The sequence below is a fragment of the Clupea harengus genome, chromosome 10, assembly GCF_900700415.2.
Source record: "Clupea harengus chromosome 10, Ch_v2.0.2, whole genome shotgun sequence".
NCBI lineage: Eukaryota > Metazoa > Chordata > Actinopteri > Clupeiformes > Clupeidae > Clupea > Clupea harengus.
The window spans coordinates 27,974,087-27,995,041 of record NC_045161.1 but is presented as its reverse complement, the minus strand read 5'-3'; the positions used below and the strand labels follow the sequence as shown (position 1 = coordinate 27,995,041).

At 40.6% G+C, this 20,955-nt stretch overlaps 1 protein-coding gene across 1 annotated transcript; it reads left to right on the top strand.

Annotated features, from left to right (window-relative positions):
* The first annotated feature begins 2 nt into the window (after nt 1–2).
* On the top strand, nt 3–14,843 carry vtg3 (vitellogenin 3, phosvitinless). Its single transcript, XM_012821634.3, has 28 exons — nt 3–832; nt 973–993; nt 2,082–2,233; nt 3,271–3,522; nt 3,753–3,914; nt 4,187–4,335; nt 4,562–4,712; nt 5,626–5,783; nt 6,053–6,218; nt 6,509–6,634; nt 7,291–7,509; nt 7,788–8,005; nt 8,118–8,215; nt 8,548–8,672; nt 8,997–9,095; nt 9,192–9,311; nt 9,478–9,667; nt 9,929–10,016; nt 10,697–10,882; nt 10,975–11,101; nt 11,408–11,576; nt 11,713–11,822; nt 11,949–12,020; nt 12,535–12,747; nt 13,183–13,328; nt 13,865–14,003; nt 14,091–14,189; nt 14,335–14,843. Exons 1-27 carry the CDS (start codon nt 793–795, stop codon nt 14,178–14,180), a joined length of 3,786 nt encoding a protein of 1,261 aa, XP_012677088.2. The 5' UTR covers nt 3–792; the 3' UTR covers nt 14,181–14,189; nt 14,335–14,843.
* The last annotated feature ends 6,112 nt before the right edge of the window (nt 14,844–20,955 follow it).

Genomic DNA, 20,955 nt, shown 5'->3' with positions numbered 1-20,955 from the left:
CTCGGTATTGTTGTTGTTTATTTTGAGTTGTATTTATAGTTTATTAACATTGTTCATGAGAGTACTAGTATGCTACCAATGCACTTCTTCCATTTACCTACATATGTAAAAGTTATTTTAAGATACTCCATGATATTTCAATAGGAATGCTGTTCACGTCATTATTTACCAATTTAAAAGGTTAAGCAGTTAATCAACAAGCAGTTTATCTGGTCAACATTACAGCACAGCAAAGTTTTAATCGCAGCTATATAAATGCAGGACATGCTATGGAAACATTTTTACCTAAAATAATGCTAATCTCTTCTTATGTGGCAAAGAATAAATATTTGTGCGTAGAACCGTCAGAATAAAGGTCATCTGTCTGTTCTCTCTGGGTTCTGTGTACTTTTCCAGAGTAATCTCCCCCTGCCAGGTCTCAATGACATTTCCATGGGTCATTCTAAACCTTGCTACACCTTTGCCCATGTGTCAGTCCACTCCTTCTCTGTTTGTTCTGCTGTGGATCTGTATTGCCACATAATATACCATGTAAGCCAATCAGTAAACATATCAATGCATTGCATATTTGTGACATTTTTGCAGTTTAATTTAATTTTTGTTGAGGCTGTCAGCAAACAAGAAATATGACAGTACACAGTTACTACTAGTATCATGTGACTGCGAGCAGGGTCAATCTGTCCCATTCTGTACCCAAGGGTACTGGAAATAAAATTATTGACAGGCCATCTGAGGTATGAGCCCATATAAAAAGAACTGGTCAGGGTCAGAATCATTCTGCTGGAGTCCACCATGCAGGGCTCCGTCGTCTGTGTCCTCCTCAGCCTGGCAGGTAGGTTAAACACACACAGAAAAGAAGATACGAGATAAAAACTGAGCATTTCTAGTAAATAACACACATATATATATATATACGTTGTGAATTTTGTTACCGTTGAAACTAACTAGAATAACTGTTGTGTCTCCATTCAGCATGCCAGGCTTTAAGCTACGGTGAGTAAACACTAAATGTGCCAACAATATCAGAAACACTTCGCTTCAGACCGCTGTCATGAGAATTATATAATAGTGTCATGAATATGTCACTGTAGATGTCATATCTTGACAGTTCCATCTGATGTATGAAAGTGTTAAATTACATTTGTGGGTACTACAAGCTCTCATGATGATGCCAAGAGGCTGTTATGATAAAGACTGTATACCATGAATGCTCCTTCAGTGGTTTTATATGGTTTCATGAGGAATTAAGAGTCATTTAAGTTCATCTTCAGGAATTTTCACGACCAGTGTAAAGCACTTCTGAAAGCGCTTGGTATAATCTATGACATTATTATGACATTTCAAGACAGCCAAAAGTGTTACCAAATCGATGGAAAAACACCAGGCTAGAAGGATTTAGCGTGTTTGAACTTTATCGGACAAATAAGGGAATTTGAGTGGTAAAAATATGATTAATCTGACTAAATTATGAAATGACCTCCAATATTAACAAGCAGTATATCAGATAACGGCAAAGTAATGGCATGGCACATGAGGAGTTAAATGGATTGTTCGTGATTGTACAGTTTATCACTACAATAAATGGTAGGCTAAGCTTAAATGTTACAGGTATCAACCAAACTGCATGTAAAGTGTTAACCAAATGGATAAGTACAACTGTAAATATTAACAATTGAATAAACAGGTTGGATGCCAATTAAACCAAATACATTTGAATGTATGAATGAAGCTAGGAAGAGGAAGAGCAAGAGAGTTAGAGAGAGAGAGAGAGAGAGAGAGAGAGTAAGCTAGGAAGAAGAGGAGCAAGAGAGTTAGAGAGAGAGAGAGAGATTGAGAGAGAGAGAGTAAGCTAGGAAGAGGAGGACCAAGGGAAGGCACATAACTTGGAAGTCACAAACATCTTTAGGTTCTCTCTGTGACAATGGGTGGGTGTGTGTGTGGGGAGGGGGGGGGGTGTAGCAAACAATCAGGTGTTAGGAATGCAGGTTGCTGTGAATACACACAATGGAGGTCTTTTAGTGTGGAAAAGTTAAAACAATCCTTATCGAGAATCCAATCAATCATGAGAGTTTGTATTCCAGAGCCTGCCTTGAACCCAAAGAAAATCTACGAGTTCCAGTATGAGGGGGCGGTGAACATCGGACGTGGCATGCCAGACCTGGCAGAATCTGGTGTAAGACTGAAATGCAACGCCAAAATAACCGGAATATCAGTGCAAATCTTCCTCCTTCAGGTAATGGCAAAACAAGTACACAAGTGTAATATTGTGGCTAGATGTCGCATTTCAGTTACAGGTATGCAAAAGCCCTGATGTAAGCCCTTCAAAAAGCCAGCTATACGACATGCAAAACTCACTGAGTCCTACCAGCTGTTGGGTGGCAGCTGCCAGCACACATTAACCTGGGCTGTTTTTCCCAAATGGTTTACTTTGCTATGACCATCATTAAATGATTAAAATGTATCACTCCCTCCCCTAATACCTAAGGTCGTTGCACAAGGAAGCATTTAGAAACTTTCATTTCTAAAGCTGGACCAGTGTTTGAAATGCACAAATGTTTGTCAGCTAGGATGTCATGCAAGAGGAGCTAGATACCACGTGAATGGAGTGACCTTTCTCTGAATAGACTCTAACGCCAGAGAAATGACCTTTGTTGTGCTGTGAACTAATCTGTCCTTGGAGAGAGCAGCACCTTTGCATTGGTCCATTAAGCACTACGACAGCCAATGTGTGGTTTTCACATTCACAGCACTGTTTAGCCAAGACAGACAGAAGCCTGATGACAAGGTCACGGTGACTGTGTGCCTGTCTGACATACACTATTTTAGCACAGATATCCTACCATTACTACCATTACTTATTTGACATCGTGGCCTGTAACAATCAATTTGTTGCTTCTACCACTGCTTCGATGGCAAAGGTACACTGTATACCAGTCACATTATTGAGACTGTGAACTGGTTTATGGAAAAATAGTGTGAAAGTCAATCTAATTACTTGACAATGCCTAGTTGCATTTCTATGTAGAACCTGTCGATTCTACATCCAGCCCTTTTTTTCAGCTTTAAGTTAAATGTCTTCAGACTTCATGTTACAAAATGACTTAAAAGAAAGGAAAATATTTAAGTCATCGTATATATAAGTCCATATGCAAATGTATTACACAATCTTTATTTTAAAATACGTTTTTATAAATGGTTACATTTGATTCTGGTTACATGTGCTATATCTTCTCATATGAGATCGAATGAATCTTTCCATCCCATTCTAAGGTGTCCAATTTCGTCTTTGAGGAATTCAACGGCATTCCTGGAAAGAATGCGTTCTACGCCTCTCCGAAACTGACCCAGAGGATTGCGACCGAGCTCAACGCACCTCTCACGTTTCAATACGTCAAAGGCCGCATAGTGGACATCCAGGCAGCCACGGGGGTCTCTGATACCATCGTCAACATCGTGAGGGGAATCCTAGGATTCCTCCAAGTAACAGTGAAGACAACCCAAAAAGTCTATGAGCTCGAAGAGGTGTTGTGCCACTTCAATTTCAACATAAAATATGACGTTCATTTTGTGAAAAATGTAAATCACCATGTTTTGGGATAAACTTCGATTTTAATTTTTTTATTAGAATGTGACGTTCAAATCCGAATTACAATATAGCATTCAAGTTGTGACAGATCAAATGTTATGATCTTATTTTGACATGTATGAAATATTGGAAAGAGTAGCAAACGCTTCTTTATGTCGCTGGTCAGCAAGGTATTCACGGACTATGCAAGAGCAACTATGTCATTGAGGAAGATGAACACACCTCAGAGCTGGCTGTGACCCAAGTAGTTGATATCAGTGGCTGCCGGCAGAAAGCAGAGGTCTCCACAGGAATGGCACTGGCGATCGAGGATGAAATTAGCAAAGCGGTCAGTCAGCAATTTGGTGCATAATTATCGTCTAATACACATATTGTTCCCATCTAATAAGGAAATCAATACAACACATTAGCAAACCTACGTCCAAACCTTATTGAAACCCAAACAACAAGTACAAACTTTTATTACATGTACCAATATAGGAGGCACATTGTAGTTCTCAGTTAATTACACGTCAACATCCACATAGTGCCAAATTAACGTGGATCCTATCTATTTAATGGCCATATCTGTGCTTACACTACTATGCCAACTGACTCTAGAAAGGTGACAGGATTGTAGCGAGTGTTGAATACGTCTACACCGTGAAAGCCACCGCTGATGGAGGACTGGTCACCAAGGCCCGTGCCCAGGAATACCACATATTCTCTCCATTCACCATCAAGGGAGGAAATTCCAGACTGTTTGCTACGTGAGACATTCTTTTATTTGTATTTAAATAACACATATGTCTATGGACATATTCTTTTTATACCAATATGACAGACCACTGCTTTTTCCCCCAACTGGCTGGCAGGTGTCAGATATTTCTGTATGATAGGATAGCCTACATATAGAGATGGTCACTTTATATATGGATACCTATATCAACACGGCATAATCTCTGTGTTGTACATACTTATGCATTCTTTTCCCAGGAAGTCCATTGAGCTACTGAAAGTGACTGACGTTGCTGGGAACCCCGCAGTGCCCCCGACACAGAGCAGAGGCAATCTGGTGTACAAGTTCGGACCTGAGCTCAAACAGATACCCATCGTTCTGAAGAAACTAGACAGCCCACTGCCCAAGGTAGGGGACACACCGGGTACAGTTGTAACACTTTTTGTTTTGCGTTGTATTTTTCATCATTGCAAAAAAAAATCGACAGAAGTGACTGCTTTCATTTGGACATTTATTACAACATACACCTCTCGTCTCTCTATATGTACTTCACTAATTCACTAATTCATGTGCCTTACTTTTTCTCTAATTTTCATCTAACTTCAGTGAGTGCATTTGTTACAACCATTGCATTTGTTACCATGTCGGGAAATATTTTTCTGAAAGATAATTGGAATATAACAAATTGTATGCAGCTAATAATTATAGATTGGAAACCACTGATCACAACCACCTGTTACTTGTGTTCCTGTCAAAACACATCAATTCTGCAACATCTAGAGCAAAACTTGAACACTACAAATTTACCCCACAAAATGATTTCTGTCTATAATATTTGACAGAGCCTGAGGCACAAGCTTACATTTTGATTGTAGCATGCTGATGCCATCACACATGTTGTCTGTGAGTTCCATCACATTATGGTAGACATGGCCTGAGAAATTAGGCCTGCAACTGTCCTCTTGTTACAGCTGGACCTGTTCTCCCCTAATTCTGAAGAATGGTTTGTACGAATCTGGGTTTCAGACTAGATATCAAATGGATTTAGGTATAATATGCGTGTGTAAATTGCATAACGAAGGGTTTTAATACAATGTACATGCTGTGACTTAATTACCATAACATTATGCACAGCTTCTGAAAATATGGATTCATATCTGTGGTACATGGGGATTTGTCAATTAATTAGGCAACTAATTAGGAATCGGTTAGGTTAGTAGGAAAATAGGTAAATAGGTTAATTAAGAAATGAACTAATGAATCCATTGTTTTACATACAAACTCTGTCCTCATGATAAATGCTTCCATGTCCTTCTGATAGATTACAGAGATGATTAAGCGCCTGGCTCAGGCCAACATCTACCAGGTGGACAGCCCCACCAGCGAAGACATTGTGGACGTGTTTCAGCTCCTCAGGGTGATCACTCTCGAGGACCTTGAAACGCTGTGGAAACAGCTTTCAGGGAACGTCGAACACAGGTAGGAAGCCCACTTACTCCATTAAGGCTGTAGAGGATGTTATTGATATTATCTCTTTTAGAGAGTTGCTACTATCTCCTGAGCTGTGTTTTGTCCGTTGTCTCCACCTGTTAGAAGAGAGGTTTCCTTTGTCCTGTGACCTTGTTCTGAGATTTGCTTTGCAAAGTACCTTGAGAATGTTCATTGTAAATTAAGATATGTAGATGAATATGCACGAAATGGAACTATTATCTCTCCACTGTCTCACCCGTGTTGTTTTTGACCCTCAGGAGATGGTTTCTGGACCTTAGTGTTGAAGTCACAGATGAGAGGGTTGTCAAGTTCCTCCTGAACAGATTCAAGGCAGCAGACGTGTCAGCTAACGAAGCCGGCCAGACACTACTGGTGGCACTGCATCACTTAACTGTCACCCCTGAATTAGTAGAGATGTCAAAGGTGAGATCAGAGATCATGGATTTTTCATTTTTCCCGTGAAATCACTTAAATGTTACCCTTGAATTAATTTAGATCTCAAAGGTAAAATCACAGAACTGACTTTAAATGTTTTTAAACCTGTAAAGATCAAATTCACATGAAAAATGAGTGAAAAATATTTGTTTTACATTTTTGCATTTCTGAACCTCTTCAACTGTGAATGAATGCATCATCTCTCTCTCTCTCTCTCTCTCTCTCTCTCTCTCTCTCTCTCCCTCTCTCTCTCTCTCTCTCTCTCTCCCTCCGTGTAGGAGTTCCTGAAGATTCCTTTCAGTAAGTCTCACCCCATTCTGTGGCACACGGTGGTCCTGTCCTACGGTTCTCTGGTGTACAGACTCTGTGCCTACATGCAGCCCTGTCCACCCACGGCAGTTCAGGTACAGTGAGGGAAGCCTGGCCCAATTCAATATCAACTGTGTTCTTACATACTACAATCTTATTTTAATGATTTATTATATATTTATTATGTGATAATATCTTATTATAATAACTTATTATACAAGTGTCCTTACATACTATGTGACCGTAGTTGTAATAAGATGCCTTCATAGTTGTATTCATGGTCAGTAAGATGTAATAAAGGTAATAAAAATGCACTTTAGTAATCTCTTAAATATATGGCCGTGTGCATTATTGCTTCAGTGTATTCAGTCTTGAGGACACCTAATGTAAAAGCGGGACCGAATACTGCTTATGGTGTTTATGGCGTTCAGGAGGTAGAGGAGTTGTTCAGCAATCGGAGGGGTTGCTAGTTCGATCGTGACTCCTCCTAACCAAGTGTCGAAGTGTCCTTCAGCAAGACACTGAACCCCCAACCCCTCCTGATGTGCAGGTTTGCCACCTTAGATAGTAGCCCCCGCCATCGGTGTGTGAATGGGAAGATGCCTGAGGCAGTAATCTGTAAAGCGTTTTGAGTGCGCTATGAGTAGGAAAGCGCTATATGAATGCAGACCATTTACCATTTTTAAATCTGTATTACTCCCTGGTCTCAAAACATCCTCTGATCCTCTCCTCGGACATTTTCCTCGAACAGCCACTGCTGGACATGGCCAATGATGCCCTCCTGAAGAACAGTGAGGAGGAGATGGTGGAGGCTTTGGAGGCCCTTGGAAACGCAGGTCATCTCTCCAGCATCAAAACCATCATCAAGTTCCTGCCAGGGATCTCCCCTAAGGCCGTGGACCTGCCAACCAGGGTTGTGAGCTCTGCTGTCCAGTCCCTTCGCCACCTTACTGTCAGGGATCCCCACACTGTAAGTCAGTATTTATTTAGCAGAAGAGTAGTACAATAATTACTACATTGCAGATATAGTGCATTTTTAATCTAAAGTATATGTAATCTAAACTACACTGACTGCATTGTATCATATAATGCTATAATTTAACAATAACATTGCTTATAGTTTATATGAATGTATGAAATAAAAGGTGCTTTAGAATATCAGAGTAATAATCTTTTCATAGTTTTTTTTTCTCATCATTATTTCCTCATCACTCTGATGTATTTGTATCTTGGTTTGGGATGTTACAGGTTCAGGATATTGCCCTGAGTCTTTTTCTGACAAAGACCCTCCCTGCTGAGATCCGCATCCAGGCCAGCATCATCCTGTTTGAGACCAAGCCACCGCTCGCCCTGGTGTCAATGGTCACCACCTTCCTGCTGTGGGAGAAAGACCCCCAGGTGGCCAGCTTTGCCTTCTCTCTAATTAAGAGCCTTTCAAGATCCCTCACGCCAGAAAACCAGCAACTGTGAGCGCAAGTTATATCTATTAATTCATATTCTATAAAAAAATAAATGATCTTCATAGATTGAACATATTTGACTTTAGGCTGATGCTATAAATGTCTTATTTTTATGAAGGTCAACAGCTTGTAATATTGCCGTTAAAATCCTTGGCCCCAAACTTGGACGCTTCAGTTTTCTCAACAGCAAGTTCCTACACTTGGACTGGTTTAGTGGTATGTTTAATATAACTATAAAAACACCATGCTATTGTTTAATATCGCTATAAAAACACCATCCTACTGTTTAATATCGATATATAAAAACACCATGCTATTGTTTAACATTACTATAAAAACACCATCCTATTGTTTAATATCACTATAAAAACACCATCGTATTGTTTAATATCACTATAAAAACACCATCGTATTGTTTAATATCACTATAAAAACACCATCATATTGTTTAATATCACTATAAAAACACCATCATATTGTTTAACATTATGGAGGGGCTAAAGGGTCATTGAAGGTCATGATTCAGTGTGCCATCTCCCACTGTTTAGAGGACCTGTTGATGGGCACCTCCACAGAGGCCTACATGATCAAAAACCCAAAAGACATCATACCCACTGCCATCATGGCCAAAGGCAAATTCCATTTCATTGGAAGAATTCTCCAGCTTTTAGAGGTAAGCTCAACGAGTTATTGGTATGATGCCAAGAATCCCTTCAAATATTGAGAACAGTATGAAAATAATCTATTCCTACTATGTGTAATATGTAATACACACAGGTATACATTTGGCTGCAGGGTTAAATTCAGTAACAAGTAACTGATAATTAGACTCTGCTAAAAAGCTTGTGTTATATATGTTGCTTAACAACATATGGTTTGTTGAGTGTAATGTAAAAGCCTGTTTAAATGATTAATCAAAGTTCAAGTGTTAATTGGATGCTATACAAGTCTTCTTCAAAGTGAACATTTTCAGTTTTTCCCTCGTTGATCGGGCCAGCTTGGTGTGCGTGCAGAACAAATCAAGGAGTTGATCTCCGACACCAGTTCAGCATTCGAACACATCGAAGTCACTGACTATGCTGCCATCATGAAAATTGTGAGTTCTTCTGACAATTTCAGAGCTGTGCAAACACAAAATATATTTTATTATAAATTAAACTAATTAAACTAATTTTGATTGTGTCGTTTTCAGTTGTCAGACACAAAGGCTCTTCCGAAAGACAAGCCGCTGCTGACTGCCTATGCAAGGGCCTTTGGACAGGAAGTCTTCTTTGCTGATTTAAAGAAAGACACTTTTCAGCAGATCATGAAGGTAAGTCTTCATTCAGCTTCTCTGGTAAACGTATTATTTCATCACATTCCTTAACCACTTTAGAAAGATTAATATTCATTAAAACCCATATCATGGTACAATATATCTGACTATATAGTTTTATTATGGAGAAGAATGTTTTGTCTCATCCTCTGTTTACACTCAGGCTCTGAGTCCCACAGCAGGGAAGGAGAGTCCAGTTTGGCAAATCATCCAGGATCTCCAGAAGGGGATATCATGGCACTGGACTAAGCCGTACCTGGTGTTAGAAACTCGCCTCATTCAAACTACAACCCTGGGACTCCCTGTTGAGATTAGCAAGTACTACCCCACCGTGACCGCCATAACGGTAAATGGTGAGCAAGCATCTGGCGCGTTACGATTTAAATTTACTCTTTGTTTTGCAAACTTTTTTATCCAAAACCAGCTTGAGGTCAGGTAGAGTCTGACGCTAATAACTAGTGTCACATAACAAACTGTATACTTTCACGAGAAGGAAGTAGCCAGTAGCTAGGAGTATTAGCACAGTGTCATGATCTCACAAAGATATAACGGTCAGTTTCATCAAGATGACATTGAGTGGATATTTCACGCTGTTTTAATGTTATGTTTTACAGCAAAGGCAGTTATTACCCCTCCACTGAAGGAGCATCTCGGAGAGCTTCTGTCCTCAGACATCACTCTTGAAACCGATGGATTTGTTGGGTAGGATTAAGTTAAGATTATACAGTTTCATAGCCAAATAACACATTCGTTCATGAGGCCTCGAAGCAGGGGTATAAGTAGACCTGGGAATGCTAGAGTGGACCCAGTGATTTTGTTGGACTGGAAATTGTTGAAGTAATTCTTGTTGGGTGTATACAAAACAAAACTTTACAAGGAAGCAGGAAAGCCTCATACTTTGGTCACCAAAGAAAAAAGAAATACATTTACAAACACAAAGTCCCCAAAATCCCATAAAATATTCTGATGTTCTTCATAATTTTCCCTGACAACACCCCTGAATGTGTATAATGCATCTCCTAATTTCAAAACAGACTCCCTTCATTGATCCTTAATCAGTTGGTAGATGGGTGCCAACTCCCTAATTCTCCTTGATAATCTACATAATATTCCCTAATTATGGCTGATTATCAACACAAATCTACATAGTATTCCCTTACAATTCCTATAAAAAAGGTTCTGTTTCATCAGAACTTCTGTAGGGAAAGTCATGACTTAACTAAACAAGTTATCTCTAAAGTGTTATAGTTGTACTTAGTATGGATTATAAAAGTTGTTTTTCTTAATTTATTATGGATATGCATTTATTTCTTATTGTCAACCATCTTGTGTCTTTTTATGCTACATGTTTTATGAATTACATTCATTTTTTTCCTTTTCAGGGTGACAAAAGACCATTTCGTTTTCCATGGCATAAATACAGAGCTTTTTCAGTGTGGTACAGAACTGAAGAGCAAGACCCCTATAAACATGCCATGGAAATTCACAGTGAAAATGAATGTCAAACAGAGGAAATTCGAGATCGATTTTAACCCCGTCAAAAAGGTTACAGAGCTATTTGCAGTCAAGTAAGTGGTCTTTTGGTGTTGCAAAGTATTTATTTATGTATGAAGATCTGAGTGAATAGAGGTAATAAATAAATGCTCTTCTCTCTAACCAGCTTCAACGTATATGCAGTGTCAAGGAACATTGAAGAGCCATCTTTGTCTAAGATGACACCAATGATGCCAAACTCGGCAGTGACTTCTCTGCCTCCTCAGCTCCCCAAGACATCCACTGATGAGCTGGTATAATTAAGTTTATACATTCCCTTTATTGATTGCTGGATGGCATGAATTAGTGGCTGGTTAAAGCTTTGCTCAGACTTTTAATTACCTATCGGGGCTCCCTGGCTTCACAGTGCTAAAACCATTTCAATATTTTTAACTCACATTAATATGTAAATCATCCTCCTGATGATCATTTATCTCTAAATGACTTTCCACTCTCAAAAGTCCATATTCATAAGGCTGGCACACAATTAATTCTGGTTTTGGTGTCCATCAAGAGTGCCTGATTTTTACCACATTAACATACTCTCCTGTGTCCCTTAGACTGAAGAGCCTGATGTGTACAACCCACAGTCAAAGGTTTGTTTAGAGGCTAAACCCTTCGGGATTGCAGCCTGTGTCGAAGCCGAGCTCAAGAGAACACACTATGTCGATGAGTATCCCCTTTACTATTTATTGGGATACAGCCATCTTGCCATCCAGCTTGAGCCAGGTACTATATAGTTCTATAATATGAATTGAGTCATGCTCATTCATCTACATTTTTACCTTAAGTAGAAATCCTGGGGTTTAACAGTACCTTCTTCTTATGGATTCAGTGCAAATAACTTGCATTTAATGTTGAACAGCAAATACAAAGAAACCAGTTGACAAGATCCAAATTAAAATCAATGCTGGACCAAAGGACAACACCCCAAGCCCTCGTCAGATAATGGAAACAATTCACAGAGGGTTAAAGGTACAGTGAGTGCATATCAATAATCAGTGACATTTTGCTTATATCAAGTAATTAAATTGTGAGATTAACCACAGCAGCAGACTTAAGATATGCATTCTCTAAACATGCATTCATGTCTCCCAATAGAATTCAAGTCGACTCTTGGACTTGTCCTCCAACAAAACCGCTGCACCTGGACTGAATGAGCAATCCTCTCAGGTCCGTAGCCTGTCTCCAGTTTCCCCGTCATGTCCAGAGAGTAAGACAAGCATGTCCAATGAATATCATAACGTGATTTGAAAGTATTCTTTATCCTGAATTTGCACATGCACTCACATCACACATGCTTCATTAATTAATTCATTCATTCATTCATTAACAAGATTTATTAAATGGTAACCGTTTATTTGTATAGTCCACCTGTAGAGACTTTACAGATGGTTTGCTGAAATTCAAGTTATTTCTAATTGTGCACTGAATATCCCCTTAGCCAAACCCAACCCTTAGCACTAGCCTTAACCATACATTGTAGTTAACAGATAGTTTCAACAGCTAGTTTGTTTATGATCTGAGCATCTGTAGATAGTCATTAGGATGGACCATCCAAATGAAGTGTGGCCAATAAATCTGTTTTTAAACTGACCCTCTTGATCTGACCATCTGTAGATAGTCGTCAGGATGGACCATCCAAATAAAGTGTGACCAATAAATCTGTTTTTAAACGGACTCTCAGGAGTCGCTGGACGGTACCCCTGACCCTGTGGTCATCATGAATGCCCTGGCCCTGTGTGAGGGGATGAAGCCCGACGGATATGCTGCAGCCGTGTACTACCTCCCCGCACCCCAGAAAGACGACGTGGAACTCATCATCTCACAAGTGGGTGAGGAGACCAACTGGAAAATGTGCGGGGATGCCCATGTGGACAAGGCTGAAGAGTCTGCAAAGGTGACAGAGCATTTCAAAGACCATTAATGTAGTATAATGCATAGACTGCATATGTAAGTACTGGAATATTGTATTGCTACAAACTTGAATCAGTTGTGAGATGCATAACTTTTATATCTCTTGTTATGCTCTCTCACACAGTGTATGTGCAAACATGATAAAGCACCAGGCAGACCTTGCACCCGAATAAGTTAATGAAGATGATTCAGCTGAAGAAATAATATTTGTTAAAAGATACATATCGCATTAATTAATCTTAAAACTCTCTGTAAGAGACGAATTGTGGAGTCATATGACCATGTATTTTCCAATACTTTTAAGGGCTATAGTTTTAGTAGTTTGGTAGTTTTAGTAGTTTGGTAGTTGACAGTATGTTTTCCAGATGCCTGCAGCTGTTTAAAGTTGGGATTGTCACTGTTGACGTTTCTGTTTTAGATTCATTTAAGATGGGGAGCTGAATGCCAGTCATATGACGTGGATGTGATGGCTGCCAAGACATACCAGGCCGGGACAAAGCTTGCTGTTGCAGCCAAAGTCAAATGGACCAATTTACCAGCATATATGACAAATGTTGGTAAAAGGTACACACACACTCACACCCACACACTCAAATTCATGATATTAATGAAATTGTTAGGAGACCCCATGGCAATTTGGTGGCTTTTGAACAGCCAAATTTCATTTTAACTCTAAGCATCCCTTTTGTGACCAGTGTGAATGTTAGTCCGAGGGGTAATCAGAGATAATAGCGTGCTCTATGGAGGCTAAACCCCCTTTGCGCAAACACAAAAGCTACAACCAGTCAAGTCCCTGCCCTAGCTTCTGTATTTGCTTTCAACCAAAGCAACACATGAAAGGGCAGGTGTGCGTTTGGCCTTCATATGAGGTCCCTGGGAATGTAACCCACGGCCAGCGAGGGCTTGCTTTAACTAATTACGCTGCAGGAACACAGGCAATCGCACCGTTAGCAGGGCACTGAGGACGTAATTGGAGAGTAATTGAAAAAGGCTAATCAAATGAGTAGTCTCTGCTTTTTTTGCCGATTCTTTATAAAAAAAATAATATTTGAATTACTGGCGGCCTCGTGCCTTTGTGTGTTGTGCTCTTCTCCACGCAGCGTTGAGGAGTACATTCCTGGCATGTCTTTCCTGCTCGGGTTCGGTCAAAGACACGACGCCAACCCTGCCAATGAGGTCTCTGCCTCGTTGGTGAGAGAATCACCAGCAACTTTTGACATTGAAGTCAAGACACCTCAGGTAGCCACCAGTTAATAAGGATGTCATATGAAACATGACACATGTTTTTTTTACATATTTGATATTAACACACCGTGCTCTTTCCAGCTGACGGTCTATCGGCAAGCAATCGCTCTTCCGATTCAAATGTTGGATTTCCAGAAAAGCAGGAACGTGACAGAGACTCGGCGCAATTAAATGTCTAAAGTGAGTGTGAAGCCTTTTCAGCCAGTTTGATAAATTGGTTGGCTTGGGTTTTATATCTGTCATCCATCCATTCATCCATTCATTCATCCATTAATTCATTCATTCATTCATTCATTCATTCATTCATTCTCTTTGAATTGTACAGAAATTGAAACCAAGCCGGCAGCAAAAACCAGAACTGATTCTATTTTAGAGCAGAGCATGGGACTGTGGATGACATCACAGAGTTCTGAAATCATGCATGATTTCATGGGTGATTTGCCTTTGCCTCAGAAAAGTAGGAAGTAAAAACCGTTAAGGCCCCAAAGAAGTAATCATTTTCATAGAGCTGAAGTAAAGGGATACACCTTAAAGATTATCAAAATAGCTCACGACACACTTGGTTGTAATTATTGTGGCCTGTTGTGTGTAACCATTTGGTGTCGCCCGCTTAAATACAGAAATAGTGATGGAATACAACAACTCAGCAGTTGCCATGGTTCAGTACAGCAAAACCCACTGTAGCTCGCTGAATGCTAGCTCAAGGAATATACATTATGTTATCACATACATTCCCTATCCCAGTTTAAAGAAAGTGTCTACTGTGAATATTCCATTCAGGTCTTAGCTCAAGCAAGTTCATGAAATAAATAAAATACAAAATGTTCAATCAAACAATTGTGTTGGTTTTTGGATGCTCCTCCGAAAGCAGGATCTATCAGGCATGCATAGAAACATTTTTACAGCATGAAACAACCAAACAGCTTGCTGGGATGTCTGAGATGTCTGGCCCCTCAACGGACTTGAACAACATGGTCTTGAACATGGATATGTTTATCGGCTAAATAGTAACCAACAGCAACAGTGTTCCTGCCACACCGACACAATGCTTCTTCGCAGTTATCCAGCGGCTGCTTCTTTTGGGGTTGACAGGGCACCAGCGTCTACATGTGCCAGCCAAGACACCCAGTCAGTAATTAGAGTCTTCTAAGCCTCTGCAGGCGTCTGCTACAGTCCTAGCAGGAATCCCCGTCAGCATCAGACACCTTCAGCAACACCTGCTGCCTCATGCATTCATGTTTGTGCAATATGGACACGCAAACCAGAATAATCCATTTAATCCCCAAGACTCTCAAGGATGTAGATTTATGATTTCTTTAAATGGGATTATTGTTCCTTTCTGGTCAAGGTAGAACCCAATTCATTCTGTTACCAAGAAATAGCTCAAACATTGAAAACTTGAAGTACTAAAATGCAATCATTTCCTGAGATGAATCTTAAAACTAAGACAAAATAATTATTCTTCCTTTTGGTTAAAAACGTACCTAGCCATTTGTTAAAGATGAGTTAAATCATCCTGACAGCATTTGAAAGTGATTAAAGGCAGAATGTAATTAGAAGTCATTCCCTTACAAACCTCTGCAGTTCAAAACTTACACGTGAACTTAACTTCTAAACTAAATATTTCAAAATGCATTAGTCATGTGATCCAGAGACATTTGAGAGCGGTAGCACTCCAGCAGTCTGAGGTAATGAACAGATGTGTTTTGTTCCCAGCTCTCAGAGGCTTTGTCTGGGTTACCGCTGATGTTTTTCTCACTTCCGCTGTGTGGGATTGTGCCGTTCGCCTGCATCACCAGTTTCCAGTGGAAACTGATGTTATAAATACTCTGGAAAGGTCTGCTTTTGTCTGCTCTGTGGCACGCTTGTTAGCACTACCACAGAAACATCTGCACATCACTAACAGGTACTGACAGCTGATAAGGCTTATTTAAAACACAAACAAAAATGTTAAAAAAAGAAAATTCTTTTAAAGTTTGAAAAGGGAGAATGTATTCCGACACATTTCAGTCAAACTCACAGCTCACCGGTTTCTAGTGCTGTCCTTCACACACTGGGTGTCTGGTGTGCAGACATTAGATGGCAGTATTAGTACATTCTATATTAGCAGCAAAAGTCCCTAGACTGTTTTTACTTCAGGATTTGTGTACAAATATGTTAAACAATAAAAGGCCATCAAACAAAATAACAGCAAAACATTCAACCTGACATACTGCATGAACAACTTTAAAATGTAATAAGTGAGTATACTAAGTGTCATAATTATTAATGTTATTTATCGTATTGTCTGTACCTGAGTGAGTGAGTGTGTGTGTGATTGTGTGTGTGTGTGTGTGGTGTGTGTGTGAAAGTGAGTGTGTGGATGTCTGACGGTGTGTGTGTGAGAGAGAGACAGAGAGTAAGAGAGAGGGAGAAAGACAGAGACGGACAGACAGAGAGGAAAGGCGAGAGAGAGTGACCTAAATCTGAAATTGGTGATGGATTAGGGAGGGGAAAAAACATCTCCATTCTCCAGCAGGGGGCAATAATATGTCTTGCTACAGGACACTTCACATTCTTCACTGAACTTTGCTCACAGGCAGCAGAAATCTATTTGAATCCATTTTCATTATTTAACCTCCACTGATACATCTGTGCTGACATGATCTCTCCCAGAGTTGCCTCAGATGACCCAAAGTTATCCAATGGATGGTTTTCAGTACGATACAATAACCATGCACTGTGCCACATTGATTTCACCAATGATACCCAAATGTAGGAATTAAATAGCAAATGATACTCTAACATGACTCAATCATAGCAGATGTCTCTGTTTGCCTGTTGCTGAGATAGATGTATTTCTAAGCTATACAGTATCTCCTTCAGCTATAAAACACAATGAAGTTGTCCAATAAAGCTAAGCAATCACAGTAATATCAGAGGATTATAAAAGCCTACCAGCTTTATGCAAGTAACACACCTTCAATATGAGGATGCACTATGACTCTGATCTGAGACCTGTGTGTATATCTGTTCTGTATTTATTTTGTTGCTATTGAATATTTTAAAAGTGTCCAAATTGGGGTTGAATTGGGTGAGATTCCTTTTTCCCGTATACCTTTTGGTGTCATGTTGCCTGTTTGAAATGAGTTCAAGTTCATGGACAACAAAGAATAGACCTGTCAGTAGAATACAGCTTTCAGAAATGTAGTGGGAATCATAGTGATCCGGTCCTCTCAGTACCGCTGGAAGCTGACTGTGGAAGGGGTTCTGGACCCTGATCTGGAGCAGAAGTGCCGGGTTGGACCCGGACCTGCACCGGTGTCAGCTGCTATCCGGGAGCTGCTTTATAGCCTCCGTGAGGCGGCCAAGCCAACCTATGAAGCACAGTTGCCATGGAAACCTCACAGTTCATCAAGGTTGTGAACAATAACGGAGTCTCCATTGATGTCATATAAATACACAGCATGCATCCACGCAAGCTCCCATTCAGAGGGCCATACATCCAAACAGAGCCCAGTCTGCATCACTCATCACTTCGATAATAACAAATAGATACTCTAGTATGTGTGTGTGTGTGTGTGTGTGTGTGTGTGTCTGTATGTCTGTCTGTCCAATTCAATGACACTGTCTGACACAAATTTAATTTGACATCAACGATCACGTCACTGTCTGTGAAACATACCCGTGTGTGTGTGTGTGTGTGTGTGTGTGTGTGTGTGTGTGTGTGTGTGTGTGTGTGTGTGTGTGTGTGTGTGTGTGTGTGTGTGAGAAAGAGAGAGAGGCTTGGGAAAGGTGTACTTTTGTGAATGTGAAGTATGTGGGCAGTACAAATTTCATTTTCATTTCTCATTTGTATCAGTGGTTTGACAAATCAGTCTGAATCGACTGAAAAGGCGCAGCTCAGCTGAAGCTCATTTGTAGGTAGATATACTGTATGGCACAAGCATGTGCCACCAACCATGCCATTGTGAGCTTCTAAGAAGGCATACAATGGCACACCCACACCAAACAATGGAGGTGTGTAATGAGACAACAAAGCGATGTGAACATGTCCAGCCCAGCAGCCCCTCCATCAGCTCTCTCTGTGATCAGCTCTCTCTGTGATCTGTGCTGCTGCCTCTCCTCCATCAGCTCTGTCTGTGATCTGTGCTGCTGCCTTTCCTCCATCAGCTCTCTCTGTGATCTGTGCTGCTGCCTTTCCTCCATCAGCTCTCTCTGTGATCTGTGCTGCTGCCTCTCCTCCATCAGCTCTCTCCTCCATCAGCTCTCTCTGTGATCTGTGCTGCTGCCTCTCCTCCATCAGCTCTCTCCTCCATCAGCTCTCTCTGTGATCTGTGCTGCTGCCTTTCCTCCATCAGCTCTCTCTGTGCTGCTGCCTCTCCTCCATCAGCTCTCTGTGATCTGTGCTGCTGCCTTTCCTCCATCAGCTCTCTCTGTGCTGCTGCCTCACCTCCCTCAGCTCTCTCTGTGATCTGTGCTGCTGCCTCTCCTCCGTCACCTAAAGGGCACATCCTGTCTTGTCTTACTCCTGTCTCCTCTTCCCCTCCTGCAACAAGAAACCCGGCTGTAACCCTACCTGTTCCCTGGCACGCAGTGCCCGCGTTAGTCTCTCTCAACACAGACTCCCGACCTCCAGTGCTTGCGATGTTGTCCCGTTGCCATTGCTCTGAGCTCAGCCACAATCTGTCTTTCTTTCCAACCCACAACCATGTCACTGCGCAATTCAAACCTCTTCTTGGTATAGATAACCATGGCTCCAGTCCCACACGGTCCTGCTATTATCACTGTCCAATTCAATGGCAATGTCTGATTCAAACCTGTATTTGTATAATCAATGATCACCCCACTGTCCGACACGCACCTGTCACTGTTACCAGTGACCATGTCACTTTCAAACTCACTGTCAACAGTTCAACCTCCCATTGATAGTGAAGATTCTGCAATCACTGCAATTCTGTTCTTACCAGTGACAGTGTCACCGCCAGCAACAGGGGTGTCGGTAAGCCTATTCTGGGGGACTTCAGTTTCTCCTATCCTTCAGTTTCTCGATCATAAAAATAGACCTAGACCTAGGCCTATATGAACACCAGAAATGAAATAGCTGTTTAAGAAATCACATGCTGTAAGCTGATGAGTAGCATTTATGTCAGTAGATTTGTGCTCAATACAATCTTGATGAGATCAGCAACCTGGCAGCCATGTTTGTTTAACTTGTTGGACAGTAGATGCAATGTTTGTTACTCTAAAATTGGTGGTTTTTATGTGTGTGTGTATGTGTGTGTGTTGGGAGGGGGGGGTAGATTTTGTGATTTACAAAGTGTCTATGTTTTCTCTGAGTTAGTGTGGTCAGGTATTCACTGATAGAAATGCTCTTAATTAACATCGTCACTCATCTTGGCCTTACCCCAAACTGAATCCAGTGAGACCACAATGAACGCAAGTTAAATGTGGGTTTGGCAGGTGCAGCTCGCATGCCAATTTTTTGGAGACCTGGCTTTTCTAATTATTCTGCATCGCGAGAACACTGATTGTTATTATCACTCTGACCTCGCCCACTCAGCCCCCCACTCCCCCTCCCCCACCCCCGCCTCATCCATACACACAGTCCTCATCCCTCTCCTTTATATCGGGTCCAACTTCACCCTCACCAACACTCACCCCTGCTGACCCGTCACTGCATTAAATTCAGTCTCCATTCCTCAGTCTCTTTCCTCCCTGGCTTCCCCTTCATCTGCCAAGCATCCTCTGTTTGAACCACATCCCGCTGTATTTGCTGGCACTAGCAGAACATGAGGTTGTTGCCCAGGAGGATCCGTGTCCACCTACAGTGGAGATCAAACTGAGTTTGCAGTACGGTCCCAAGAAATTATGGACTCTTTGATATTGTTTTATGGTATCCCAGAGAAGCAACTCACTTTGAAATGTCTGAAGCTATCCTGTATCAGGTGTTTTTAGACTGGAGAAGAGAAGAGATAATTTACTGTATACTGTTGTAAGAAGAAGAATGATTGTTGGTATGTTGGTATTTCTTGGTATGTGCTTACCAAGTAATGTGTTATTAGAATGGTTAGTTTATGAAAATTTGAAGAATGTATTATTTACTGGTGGACTGTCACTTTTTGAGGTTGGTCGACAAATGCTATGCACCTGTTTTTATGTTCTCTAAATACTAAAAATCTCATACTGTCAGCATTTGTCCGAGTGCCAAGCACAATGTAATGTCTGCCAATAATATACATCAGAGAGGAATGGTCGAATGAGCTAATGTAAAGATGAATTAGTCAAGCCAGCACTTTTCCCCCCCAATGCTTAACCCAGTGCATCAGTATCTGGACCGGCGTGAATGTTCTGGTTCCACAAGCGTATGAGCTAAAGTAAGCTTCCTTGTGAAGCATGGCAGCAAGCCAACGTAGTACTTCCAGGAAATAGAGAATCTGCTTCTAGATTGTCCCTTACTGTTTCTTAATGGAAGACACATTACAAGCTATTCTTTTTCTTATGTCCCCTTAATCTATTAATCACATTTAGTAGATTTTATGATTTCATCATTTTATTTAAAAAAATCTTTGTAAAAGGGATTATCTGTAATCTGTCCCCACTCTCCACCATGTTCCCACTGTAGATCACAATGTTATTAGCCTTACTAATGCACTCTAATTCTGTCATGGCTTTTTGGAAATCAGTGGAGGCAAATGAGATAATCCTAACTAGTTCAATATAGCAACACATTATAAGATCTCAGATTTCATAAAGTTTAGTTAATCATGAAATTCATTACAGTCTAGCATGACTTCCTGGCTACTTCATGTCACTTCATCTTGACAAATGCTTACAAATGACTGACTTGTAACAAGTGTACGTATGCAAATCACGGGTTAAGAAAAATAATAGCTGCTTTAGCACTTTACAAATGTGTGCAAGTTCCAATTTTAAGTACTATTACTTTAGTGAATAGTGTTTTAGT